The sequence below is a fragment of the Diorhabda carinulata genome, chromosome 11, assembly GCF_026250575.1.
Source record: "Diorhabda carinulata isolate Delta chromosome 11, icDioCari1.1, whole genome shotgun sequence".
Lineage (NCBI taxonomy): Eukaryota > Metazoa > Arthropoda > Insecta > Coleoptera > Chrysomelidae > Diorhabda > Diorhabda carinulata.
Window position 1 is genome coordinate 13,402,571 of NC_079470.1, and position 14,061 is coordinate 13,416,631.

The 14,061-nt window shown below is 28.3% G+C and overlaps 2 protein-coding genes across 2 annotated transcripts; one reads left to right on the forward strand and one right to left on the reverse strand.

Moving 5' to 3' along the window:
• The first annotated feature begins 8,444 nt into the window (after positions 1–8,444).
• On the forward strand, positions 8,445–11,960 carry LOC130899522 (probable 3-hydroxyisobutyrate dehydrogenase, mitochondrial). Its single transcript, XM_057809519.1, has 5 exons — positions 8,445–8,674; positions 9,470–9,730; positions 9,800–10,084; positions 10,432–10,597; positions 11,561–11,960. The coding sequence occupies exons 1-5, from the start codon at positions 8,632–8,634 to the stop codon at positions 11,751–11,753; spliced, it is 948 nt and encodes a 315-aa protein (XP_057665502.1). The 5' UTR covers positions 8,445–8,631; the 3' UTR covers positions 11,754–11,960.
• Positions 11,961–12,600: 640 nt separating this feature from the next.
• Positions 12,601–14,025, reverse strand: LOC130899207 (zinc finger protein OZF-like). Its single transcript, XM_057808951.1, has one exon. The coding sequence runs from the start codon at positions 14,001–14,003 to the stop codon at positions 12,714–12,716; it is 1,290 nt and encodes a 429-aa protein (XP_057664934.1). The 5' UTR covers positions 14,004–14,025; the 3' UTR covers positions 12,601–12,713.
• Positions 14,026–14,061: the final 36 nt, after the last annotated feature.

A 14,061-nucleotide genomic window follows, 5' to 3' on the forward strand; every position in this document is an offset into this window, starting at 1 on the left:
TTATGAAGAACTTTAAGATCTACAAATTTTGTTTAAAGTTGTTTTTGATAAAACTCACCGTTTTCGAGTAAAATCAAAAAAACCTCAAATATTAACCTTTGACCCCGAATAACTTTTGTAGCATACATAGAATCGATTTGTAATGATAAAGTACGTACTTTTGTCCCTAGGGACGTAAACCTATAAAAAAGTATAAACTACGCGGGCCAAATAATGAATTTTCAGCCCTGTGCGTCATGTAAATGTTTAACTTTCAAAAATCTCCAAAAAAGTACGATATCTCAGGAATGGTGGCACTTAGAAAAAAATCATAGAAACCATTTTTGTAAAGAACTTTAAGATCTACAAATTTTGTTTAAAGTTGTTTTTGATAAAACTCACCGTTTTCGAGTAAAATCCAAAAAACCTCAAATATTAACCTTTGACCCCGAATAACTTTTGTAGCATACATAGAATCGATTTGTAATGATAAAGTACGTACTTTTGTCCCTAGGGACGTAAACCCATAAAAAAAGTATAAACTACGCGGGCCACATAATGAATTTTCAGCCCTGTGCGTCATGTAAATGTTTAACTTTCAAAAATCTCCAAAAAAGTACGATATCTCAGGAATGGTGGCACTTAGAAAAAAATCATAGAAACCATTTTTGTAAAGAACTTTAAGATCTACAAATTTTGTTTAAAGTTGTTTTTGATAAAACTCACCGTTTTCGAGTAAAATCCAAAAAACCTCAAATATTAACCTTTGACCCCGAATAACTTTTGTAGCATACATAGAATCGATTTGTAATGATAAAGTACGTACTTTTGTCCCTAGGGACGTAAACCCATAAAAAAAGTATAAACTACGCGGGCCACATAATGAATTTTCAGCCCTGTGCGTCATGTAAATGTTTAACTTTCAAAAATCTCCAAAAAAGTACGATATCTCAGGAATAAACTCCAGCCCTCCATCAATATTTTGCTTTCCGGGAAAGCAAAGTAATAGAAGAAAAATGTGTCAACTACACAACATACCAAAAAGAACGTCAACTTATATGTAAATTTCGGCAACACAATCATGACGCTAGTGTAATGTGTCACTACTGTCAATGTCAATATGTCATTCGTCATCGAATTCTGATTTCCCGCTACATTTTTTTCATATTTCGGTAGGTAATATTATCAAAAATATAGAACATACAGTCAGATTGTAATTTTAAATTAAGAGAATTTGTTTTAGAACCACGACGAAGTATCTTAGATTAGAAATATTTTTCATTCATTTTCCGTCAAGTTATTTTACAAATTGCAATCGTAGTATTTTTTTATCGTGCTAAATCGGAACGTGTAAATTTAAATGAACCGCGAAAACAGATAAATTCTGCCAACTACCATCGAGGGCACTGGCATCGAAAATCCGCCATGTTGTTACGTGCATTTCTTCAATTTTGAAAAACTTTTACAATATTTGAATAACTCACTGTACATTTTCAAATGTTTCAATCTATAATATCGTTTTAATAAAATTTTTCAAGCGACAATAACTGATAAGATTGTTTATCATTCCAATATGTACTTTAATTTCAAATACGTTTTATGAGGATCGGTTTATGAGTTTATTAGATCATTATCAGGTGTTTCTTTTACGAAACTCTTGATATAGACTTTTAATTAGTCTTTTGTCATGTGATCAACAATTTGTTGATACAATCGCTTCTATTCGTAGAATTCTATTAATTAAAAACACAAAACTTAATAATCTTGAGTCCACAGACAGTTAGAACTGTCAATACCGAATGGTACATCGTCATTTGTTTGTCAGATGCTTTTGAATTGAACCAATCGTAGATTTTCTAACCTCGAAAATGCGAACTGTCATACATCAGTTCAAACGGAAACGTGTTTGAATTGTCAAAACATCGATTTGATGCGTCATACTCTGTACAGTACTAATTTAGTACCCAAATATTTCCTTTTGCATTCTGGTAGATCAAAAATAAATTACAATTGGTCATATAAATACTTATTTTTATTTGTCTATGTTAAAACTTGAATAGCCATCGGCTAAAATGGCGTACTTACTTTTATGATTTATTTTCCTTGTATAAAATTCGATCTGTTGATATCAAATTCGTTTATAAAGAGAGCAACTCCATGACAGTGTAAAATATATACTGTCGACGGATAGCTCTCTTCATTCCCGAATTTTTTTAAACATTAACCCCTCTCAAATCCTAAATAATTGATTGCCTGAAATAAAAAATATACTTTATAGGTTAGAAAACTGTTTTATGCTTATTGGTACTGAAAAAAAAAGAATTATCGAATATATCAGCACTGGATAACTTTGTGGTCGATTTAAACTAAGTATTTAACAACTTGGGTGATCATTTTAAAGTTTTCAAAATATGTCAAATGAAATAAATAAAAAACTTTACCATTCAATTTCTTTTCTTTTGTTTTTCGTTTCAACACTGAAGCAAACTCAACATTAAATGACAAAATACGAGAAGTACTTTGAGAAAACAGTTTCGAATCAACTCTACATATACAGGATCGTATTCAGAATATTAATCTACCGAGTTTTGAACTGTAATTCGTGATAAAAATCAACTGAACTTAATTATTTATAAAAATGATATATTAAGATAGTTTATAACATATTTAATGCAAACAACTTAATAATAAAAAAAATAGCACAAAATACAAAGATAACAATAAGATAGAAGAAGAAAAAAGGTTTACTATTAATAGATATCGTTAAATTGAAAAAAGAAGAAGAAAACAAAGCGAAGAAATGTCGAAATGAAGTGAATCAAAAAGTTTCTGTTGCAATTGGGCTTATTACAACTCTGTCGTATGATAATTATGTGTGTTTGCTACCAACATACTTAGTACTACCTAATTTTCACATGATGCATCTCAATTTTTATTTACATTTCAAATTAACAGCTTCGGAGTAAACTTGAGTCGCAGACACAAATCTAATTACAAGATAAAAGGTCATTTGTCTATGTGGGATTTGAAAAGATTTTCTAAAAAGTTAATATAAAAAAAAAGAAGATGTAAAAAGTCATACAAGGTGCGTCACGTAAATTATATAGTCATATAACAAAAATAACATTACAAAAATAACTTATAAATTGATATTTGTTTGCTATATTGATTAAAAAAATTATTTGTTTTTGGTTTACACTTTTTTATATACATTTTTGAATTATGAATTGATTAATTCGTTAAGAAATATCACATTTAATGTGTATTTTCAAAATCAACTTTCTTCTTTTCCTTTAGGTTGACAAGGCCTCAGCTGCCACGGCTATTCGGCCAGTTTTTTAGTCTGTTAGTTTTGCCTTGCACTAAGAATGAACCGTAAGCTCTATTCGTAGTCTTCAGAGACCTGTTTTTAACGTCGTATGTCATTAGTTTAGGTTCTGTTGTTAAACGCATCTTCGTGTCAGTTCTAGTCTATGATTTTTTCTTCCGTCTTTCATCTGTCATTTCTGTCACCTTGCGATGTAAGGATTTTATCCGGAAGTAGATGTTTCAAATAAATTTGACAATACGTTCTTTTGTATCGAGTAAGAATTTTTGATTTATGAATGATTCGAGAAAGGAAATGTACAACCTCGTGATAAAAAAAATTAATAACGGAGTCATACATCGTTTCATTAACTTTATCACACGGAACATTTCATAAGCGTATTATATTATATGTAACAGCAATAAATTCAAATGTTTACTATAGATAAAGATAAACTCGTTCCTAATAAAACAAAGCTATAAATAAACACGTAAGATATTCTTGGAAATAATTTTTTTTTCGTTGTAAATGTAGAGTAAGATTAATTTTTGATTATGGAATACATCAATAATTGTTTTTACAAATATTCTATCAAAATGTACCAACACCAACTAAATAAAAATATATTTTTTCAAATTTTCCAATCCCATTCTCATTTATGACCTAGATTGAGACGCCCGGTATATACTTTAATTATAAAAATTTAATATTTATTACGTATGGTTAAAGTATCTCAAATTGTAATCTGTGTATTATCAACTAGTTTTATTTGAATAAGAATTTGTTATTCATTTTATTACCCTTACAATTAGGCTAAATATATAAATCATCTCCAGATAACCTTGATATAAAGATAACGATTTAACGTTATTTGCAAAGATGATACAATACATCGTAAATTTTTTGGTTAAATTAATTAGATGTACAAAAATTTGCAGTTATTTTCTTTTCTCACAACAATTAATCAACAATATCATCTTCAAATGAACTTATAAAAAACGAACAAAAAAGAATGTGTAAAAAACACATCGCCCTGTATTTATCAATTTTTAAGCATTCTAAACGATTGGTTTAGACATTACGACAAATAGAATTGTGGTTAAGTACGTCAAAATATTTCTATTCTAACTTTATAACAACTGTAGACTAGATAATTATATAAAATGTTTATGTTGTGACATTTTCGAAATAATGGAATATATTATCAACACACTGTATAAATATGAGCCTTAAATGATGATAATTAGCAAGAAAATAAGTATTTATTTTTATCGTTGACATATATGCTAATAAGCGGCAATCGAATGTGATAAAATTCAATTTTGTTATTGGCCCAAGGCTGTACGCCTGGTTATCAATTGTTAAACGTGTGACACTGAAGATTATAATTAATAAACTATCTCGCTTGTATATAAAATAAATTTTATTATAAATCTAATTATAAATATATACCTTCAATAGCGCGTTCTTTATTATTATTCTTAAGTCAATCAAGTTAGACGTTTTGTCAATTTGATTTAAATAGACGTTAGGAACGTTCTTTTGTGTACGTTGCTCAAGAACAATATAATCTATATTTAAGAAACGCTTCTAATATCGCTTCAATACAATTAAAATTTATCAGTTCTTCTACCTATTTATTATATCATGATTAATTATTTTGTAGAAGCGTTATTTAATAGTGATTAGAATAACTCAAGCAATTGTTTTGTATGTAAAATAAATTGTATCATAGATCTAATCGTGAGACAAAATAGTAACGATTGTGTTTTCTGATTTAATCTGATAATAATCTGTCAATTTGGAAAAATAAAACGTTGTTGATAGAAACGTTATTTAGTGTTATTAATGAATTATATAACATTTATATTTGAAAAACGATTGTAATATGTCATGAATATTATTGAAATTAACTAGATTTATTTCGTGGAAGTGCTTTTTAATAGTTAAATAGAATTATTCTAGCACTTGTTTTTGTTATATAAAATAAATTTTATAATAAATACGATGTAGTAACGATGGTGTAAATGTTTTCTGATTCAATTTGATTATAATGAGTAGGTTCTGTCAAATTGGAAAAAATAAAACGTTGTTGATAGAAACGTTATTTAGTGTATGTTATTAATGACTTATATAACATTTATATTTGAAAAACGATTCTAATATGTCATGAATATTATTGAAATTAACTAGATTTGTTTGGTGGAAGCGTTTTTTAATAGTGATTATCAAATAGAATTATTCTAGCACTTGTTTTTTTGTATATAAAATAAATTTTATAATAGATCCGATCATAGGGCAATGTAGTAATGATTGTGAATCTGTGCTCTGATTTAATTTGATTATAAGCGGTAGGTTATGTCAAATTGGGAAAAATAAAACAATGTTATTAGGAACGTTCTGTTGTGTATGTAAGAATAGTAACACTACCACTTGTTCTTGGATATAAATAAATAGTTGTTAGAAATTTTATCGTGAGACAAAAATATAGTATATAATTGATCGAAAATAAAGAATAAATTAATAAAACATTGTAATTTAATGCAGAAACATCGAAATATATTATTTTACTAACATAATTAAACTAGCTAATTAAGCTATAATGTTTAATGTAATGTTTTTTAGTAATAAATCATTTTTTCATGAAAAAATATATAAAGAAAAATACTTACTGGCTATCTATGAAGCAGTACCGCGATGAAAAGATAATCACTTGCTGCCGTGGGCGTAGTACCTGTAATATGTGACACGTAACCGCTACCATAAGTACTCTATCTTGCGTCATACCTGTTATCACAAACACCTGCATAGAGGGGCGAATTTTATCAGTGTTATAATTTCGAACGCGGTTGAATTGTTTACTCCCGAATACAATGTAATCCCAACAACCATTGTTTTCGATTTGTTCGGTCTTCTTTATTTAAGATAAATCTATTTCTACCGCTGGAATTTTCGCTTTTCTCGTATAAGCGTTTTATTCAGTGTTTTTTTTTTTTATTAAAATGATTTTGATCTAATATCAAGACTGAAATCAAATCTTGACATATAAAACTGTAGTCTATGGTTTCAAAAATTTAGTTTTATTCTATTTCCTGTGTGAATCTGTCTTTTAGCCTTCCTCCAGGGTCTCTTCCGCAAAGAATATGACAGTCTGCCTAACCAAATCTGTCAGAATATCATCTGATGTCACAAAATACACGACATTACCTCAGAATATAGTAAAATATAAACAAAAAACATAATAAGGTGAATAAAATGTTAGTACATTCTAAAATTTGTCACTAGATATTAATACAAGTGCGTCCTACTTGTTGCGAAAGAGTCCTTGACCTTCCCCACCCCAAAGTTGTCATAGCACATGAAATTAGCTGCCGCTGATTACATAATTTACTTAATTAATTACAATAATAGTAATTTTTCGTTCCACACTGTATATATGATCCCGTTAAGGACCTATCAGGTCAGGAATTATTCGAATTAATTATTTTTTTAAATATTTTAACGTTATCTATAGCCTTCGAAATTTAGGTGACTAATTTTGCTACTCACACTATAATTATCTCTATGCCTTATATTTACATAATATTAATGTTCCTATTGAAATTATAATCCGTTTTTCATGATATTGTAAATACTTACTTTTCTTTTGTGCTTACATAGCCATATTAAATCTTCGTGTAAAGTTTCATAATAACCTCGAAAATATATTTAGGAGCATAGCATATAAAAAATCTTTTTACAATCACAACAGTTCGTGTGATAAAAATTAATTATTCGAGAATTTTTTATCGTTGAATTGTTTAAACATTAAACAACCACTTTCTCTTATTGAAATAAATATTAATTTATAAATTCAAAAATTGGCAACGTTGAAACTTATTTAGTCATTAATAAATTAATTTATTTGAAGTATTATATAAAAAAATGTATTTAATTATAGCATGCAGCATCACATATTATGTGTGGTAATCGTCATAACCCCTTTAAGTTCTGATTTATAGTATTTGCTTTGTTGATAACAAAGATGATGAACTTTCATATTTACTTAAGCGATAACTCGAACTAAATATTCTCGCAATCTTTCTCTAACAATATATTACTCAGTATATTAAAAAGATAACTACGAAATTGTAGGTATGACATTTCTAGACTCTAAACTATAAATAAACCAAATTAAAATTTTAGTATATTATATGTAATTTTTTCAGTTCTGGCAACATTGCTCCCAGATCACTATAAGAAAGTACTTAATTTTTTATGAAACCAAAAGTTTATTTCAAAATAGTAGTAGAATTATAATAATAAAAATAAATAATTACAATTGAAAAGTTTGTTATTAATATTTATCTAAGCTGAGATTATTAAATATATCATTGATACTAGACAATTACACGGCCGGATATTAGCGTATGTTTTGTGAAAAAAAATGGCTGCCGGATATCAGCTGGGAAATTAGTCTTCTTACGCACTTTTTGAAAATTGATCTTAAATATATCTCAAAAAACCACTTTTTGCATTAAAAACTCTATGAAATATATGTTTTTATTTGAGTCCAGCAGACCATATTCTGTAGCAGACTGTAATAATAATACGATTTCCCGTAAAAATAACACACCAAACGTCACTTTTAAATTATTTTTTTTTACGGAAAAAAAGTTATATAAAACAATACATTCAAAGATATTGTGACTTGTCGATTTCAGTTAGAAAATTGTTTAATTATTTTTTCAAAATTTGATACGTTTTATTTAACATCGTCACCTATGTTTTAAAACACGTTTTTATACACACCTCGAATTAATGCCCGAAGATAGGCAACTAACAATTCGCATAGCTGGAAGGTCATATATAGCTGATCACGTTTTAATCTCAAAAAACCACGCTAATGATAATTTTTTGCATTAAAAACTCTATCAAATATATGTTTTTATTTGAGTCAACATGATCTATTCTGTAATAATAATACGATATTTCGCAAAAATAATACAGCCAAACGTCACTTTTAAATTATTTTTCTTCTTCGGAAAAACAAGTTTTATAAAACAATACATTTAATCATATTGTGACTTGGGGGATTAGTCAATTTCAATTAGAAAATTGTTTAAATATTATCGGTTCCTATGCTTTAAAACACGTTTTTATACACACCTCGAATTAATGCCCGAAGATAGGCAACTAACAATTCGCATAGGAAGGTCAAATATAGTTGAACATACTTTAATCCAGACCTAATTTACACAAAAAACTCTAGATACACGTAGAAATTATCAACTTTAAATTGACACAATCATTTTGCTAAGTGGTTTCTGTAGGAAAGTAGTGTGTGATAGTGTTTAAATACGAAAATGCTTTTGAGAACTGGTAGATATCTGGTTTCAACGTTGCAGAGTATGTAATTTTTATTCAAATTGAAATACTTATCAAATAAAATTTTAATTCAAAGATTGCCTTCAACAATTTTATTAGGTTTATTAAGAGTCAGCATAATTTTTATTTAAAAGATAGTTAATATCTTCCACGTAATAACTATGAATAGTGAGTTTTTCTGTAATGCAAATATCTTGATATATGTTTACAATTTATAATTGAAATGATGAATGGGAACATTATAACAGATACTTTCAGCTTTTTACAACAATTAACGATATGAACGGGATTGTAATTGTAATCATGTATTGTATACATAATTAATTAGATGGATGAATGAAATATTGTATTGTGTATTGCCTATCATCTGAAATTAGATTTTCTTCTAAAATATTTTCTTTATTTATTTGGAATCGAGGATTTCTATTTATATAAAAATATTGGTTACCTAGGAAATGTCTATTTTTATCAAATATCTAAAAGTATACGTTACGAATTATCAAGAAAAAAATTTTTATTCATTTGAATTATTACGTTAACGATATTTTTTGGTCCACTATATATATATATATGTCTTAATAATGATTAACGTAATCAAGGTTGTTGTCAAGTAATTAAAAGTTACTATTATGAAGATACGTAGTAAAAATAATTGAACGCTCGTCAAATGTTTTTTAAGTACATGGTGGCCCAAATTGAACAAATAGAATTGCTAAACCATTTACGAGGAAAGTAAGAATTAATAAAAAATCATTGTATTACAAACATATCTAATTTAAATGAGTATAATAAACATAAAATTTTCATTATCTTTAGCAAGAAACGCCAGCAATGTATCGTTCATTGGACTGGGTCAAATGGGCAACAGAATGGTAAAAAATCTTACCAGCAAAGGTCAAGAGGTCAAAGTATTCGATATACTACCGGCAGCTCTTAACAGTGCAGCCAATTTAAAAGGTGCCAAGTTGTGTAATTCAGCAGAAGAAGCTGCTAAAGACTCTAATATCGTTATTACAATGTTACCTACTGGAGATATAGTCAAAGAAACCCTACTTGCAGAAAATGGTATTTTAAAAGGTGATACATCTGTTGTTACCCATAAAACGGAACTGTTTCATTGAATTATGTTAATTTTCGTGGTTATAGGTATTCCAAAAAAATCGCTCTTCATAGACTGCTCAACTATAGAACCGAAAATGGCACAAGAACTTTCAAAAATATCCAAGGAAAACAATATCAGATATATCGATGCTCCTGTATCAGGAGGTGTCACTGGGGCGGAAGCGGGAACTTTAACGTTCATGATTGGAGGTGATCCAAACGATATGAAAGAAGCAGAACCAGTGCTCAATAAGATGGGCGGAAAGATTTTCCATTGTGGTAATATCGGTGCAGGTCAAATTGCAAAACTTTGCAATAACTTGATTTTAGGTGAGTTTTTCCACACTTACTAAATGGAAAATAGTGAATAATATCCAAATAACTGACAAAAAAATCAATAAACAATTTTTTAAACGAACTTAAATAATATTATTTGGCTTTTTTTTTATTAACGAGACCAGAATGTTACCGGAAAAAGAAGAATGTATTTTGGGTGTAGAACGGAACGTACTCTATAAAATTTGACGTTGTCAATGTTACTATCTTAAAAATTAAAATTATATTCTTAAGTTTTGATATGAAATATATATTATGCACTAGTGAATAATAGGCACTATTATGTGTAGTGAATATGTCATAATGTGGTCGTCAGATTAGACGGTTTATTCTATTTATAGGCATAACAATGATTGGTACGTGTGAGGCAATGAATTTAGGTATTAAATTGGGCCTAGATCCTAAACTTCTTACAAATATAATCAATGTATCTACAGGAAGATCTTGGTCATCAGATACATACAATCCTGTACCTGGTGTTATGCCAAACGTACCATCATCAAAAGGGTAAGATACTCCTACTTAAATATATAATACTTTTTTATAAAATTCAACAATAATGGATATACAACCCTCTAAAAGGGGATTTGAAGACCTAATTTTTTTCATAAATAAGTTGAAATTCCAATATAATCTGAACAAACAAACTTAACTCACAATATATTTCTTCGACTTTTTTCTTCTGATACCTTTTTTTATATTTTTATTTCCATAAGAAGTAAATCGAAACGTCAATTTTTCCTTTTTTGACACTAATCTAACAAAATTTATCCAAAATCCAAACTATTTATGTAGAAAAAAATATTTCGTATTCCTTGAGCCGATCCTGCTCTTCCACATCATGTCACGTCAGTCGGTTGTCATGGTAACATAAGGTATTCAAGTGGTATAACCTTATATAGTATCTAAAGACAAAACTTTAATCAAAATTCCTTATAGATAATTTCCTTAGAATTTACTATACAAAAAAGTTCCTCAAGTAATTCTATAAATATCGATTTTATTAAACTCGAAGGTATTTCTATTCATATGTGATATCCTAATTATATTATACAATTTTGAACCACCTTATGTAGAACGGACCCCAAAAAAATTATTTATTAACCCGCTTATACTTAGGAACCTACAATTCTTGTGATTAAACACCCTGTAACTTATTTCAAATTTAAAGCACTCCTCATTCACTCACATGAAGTTGTATATATCAGGTTATTCTTCTTTCCCTTATAGTTTGACCTTTACCCATATGATTACACAGTGTTCTATAAACATTTTTTAACTATTTGGAAGAATTTACGTAACCATTCCAGGACTTGGGATCGGCTGTAGAAGCAGCAAAAACAAAGAGGTCGAAAGTTAATAGATAGTTTTAAGAACTTGAAACTAGAAAGTTGATTTCTGGAATAAACAGTATTTAAAAAATTATAACTAAATGTTTTTGATACTTCAATATTATATTGTTTTTGTTAGATATGAAGGAGGTTTTAGTGTACCCCTAATAGCGAAGGACTTGGGTTTGGCAGAAGCTGCAGCTTTAAGTTGTGGTACTCCTCTTTTATTAGGTGCCTTAACACATCAAATATACCGTGCTCTTATACTGAATGGTTATGGAGATAAAGACTTTGCAGTTGTGTATGAATTTTTGAAAGGGCAAAATAAATAACTGGACAAAAAATTTCTCGATTAAACTCTTTTTTATATTCAATATACATATATACATACCTTTCAAGGTTACTGCTGTAAAATAAATCATTTATTTTTTTATTTAATATGAACAAAAATAAATATTATCACACATTATATTGAAACTATATGTTGAACCATGTATCAGTTTTGTATTTTGTATCAATAAATTTTATTTACTTAAAAAGTCAAAATTAATGGTAAAAATCCCGATCCTATTCCTGCCTTTACATTACAAACCACTTATAAAACACCTTTTGTTATTTCACTATTCATTAATAAAACTACATTCTTGTTCAAACCGATTCAGTAATGAAATAAAATCTTCAAAGTTGTTAAAAATATCTTAGAAATGATGGACCAAATAGCACAAGATTTATTAATAAATATAAATTTGTTTTTCTTTCTCTTGCGTCCGTAATCAAATGAGTGATAAACAAGAACGAATACAAACTGATCTGTAAAATGTCAAAATAATCATTGGAAATTATCAAAAATTTCTTCTTTTTTAATAATGTGATGTCAATTCACTTCTCTAGTAGGATATTTAAGATGGTTACTTCCGTTGCACTTGCTATCCATGTATAGAGATGGTAGTTATCCTTAAATTGAAGAATGTAGAGGTAAACTTTTAAGTAAACCTTTACCTCTATATTTTAAATTCAATTAATTAAAGGTTAGATAGAATTGGGCTGGTTACTTTTAAAATGTAACTAGTTTTTACTAAAAAGTCTCTTTGTTACATGGAAAAAGTTCCTTTTTTAAAATAGTATGAAAGTAACTTAAAGTTACAATTGAATAATAAACAAAGGAAAGAAAATTCGAAATACATTCATAATTTATTTTATTCAATTTTTATACAAAAAAGTTTGATATGAATGAATTTCATGATGAATTTCAACTTGTAATTTTGTCCCAAATACTTCTTAGAAATCGCTTACTACGCCTCTTTCGTAGATTTTTCTGTTTGATTTTCATGTTGCAGTTCCATGTGTTGTTTGAAGCTACTTTTTGTTTTAAATGTACTTGAACACATGGGACACTCCAACATATTTTGTTTCCTATGTCCCAAGATATGCTGATTCAGAGAGTTTTTTGTGTAGAAAGATTTTAAACAAATTTTACATGAATGTAATTTGACATGGTAGTGCTTTTTTAAATGAGACTTGTAATTTATTTTTTTTATGAACGTTTTATCACACTTTTCACATTTGAATTTGTACTGATTATTATGGGCCATTACATGGTTGTCTCTGTTGGATTTAGACGAAAAACTTTTTGAACATATTTCACATTGGTACGGTTTTTCTCCAGTATGTTTTCGAAGGTGAGTCCTAAGGGCGTGCCCTTGAACAAATCCTTTCTCACAATAAGAACAAACATATTTAATTTCGCCTATGTGGTACCTCAAATGCTTCCTTAAATTTGTGTTACTTGCAAATTGCCTCTCACATATGTTACAAATGTGACACTTTTTACCATTACACTTCTTCAACTTTTTATTATTCAATCCTAGATTTTTATTTCCACTTTCTGGTATTTCTTCACACACTTTCACATGTTTGAGCAACTGATTTTTATTAGAAAACGACACTAAACACGTAGTACAATCGAAAGGTTTCAACTTAATATGTTTTTGAAGATGGGCTGCTAATTCAACGGTCGAAGAAAATTCTTTGGCGCAAAGTGTACACTGAGAAAAAGTTTCGACTTCAATATCAGAGGAATCATTATCTTGGTTTATATTTTCAATTTGAGAATAGCGTATTTTTTCATCAATAATTTTGTCAATATTTTGTAATAATTCCGCTTCTTCGGATGTATCTATTAGATCTGAATTAACTATAGATTTCGATTGTGAAATGTCTCTACTAACTTTATTGTGGGTGTCTATATGCTGTATTAATAGATTTTTTTCAGTGAAGGATTCGAAACAAACGGAACACGTAAAACTCTGAATTCCAATATGCCTTCTAAGATGATCCGTTAAATCGCTATTCAATTTAAAACTTTCAAAACAAACTATGCATTCCCAACTATTAACCTTTTCTTGATCGTTCATTTGGTTAATTTTTATTAAAGCTATGACGGTATACGTAAATTTTTTTAAAGTAAAAAACTTGCTTTTTATTTCTATAACTATAAATTCAGAACCATAACTAAAAACAATTACTGTACTATATAATAAACACTCATTACCCAATCTTAGTATTAACCACACATTTAACATAATAATAATTCTTCTTCTTGTTTTATATTGCCACTAGAAAAAACAGTCACTTGAAAAA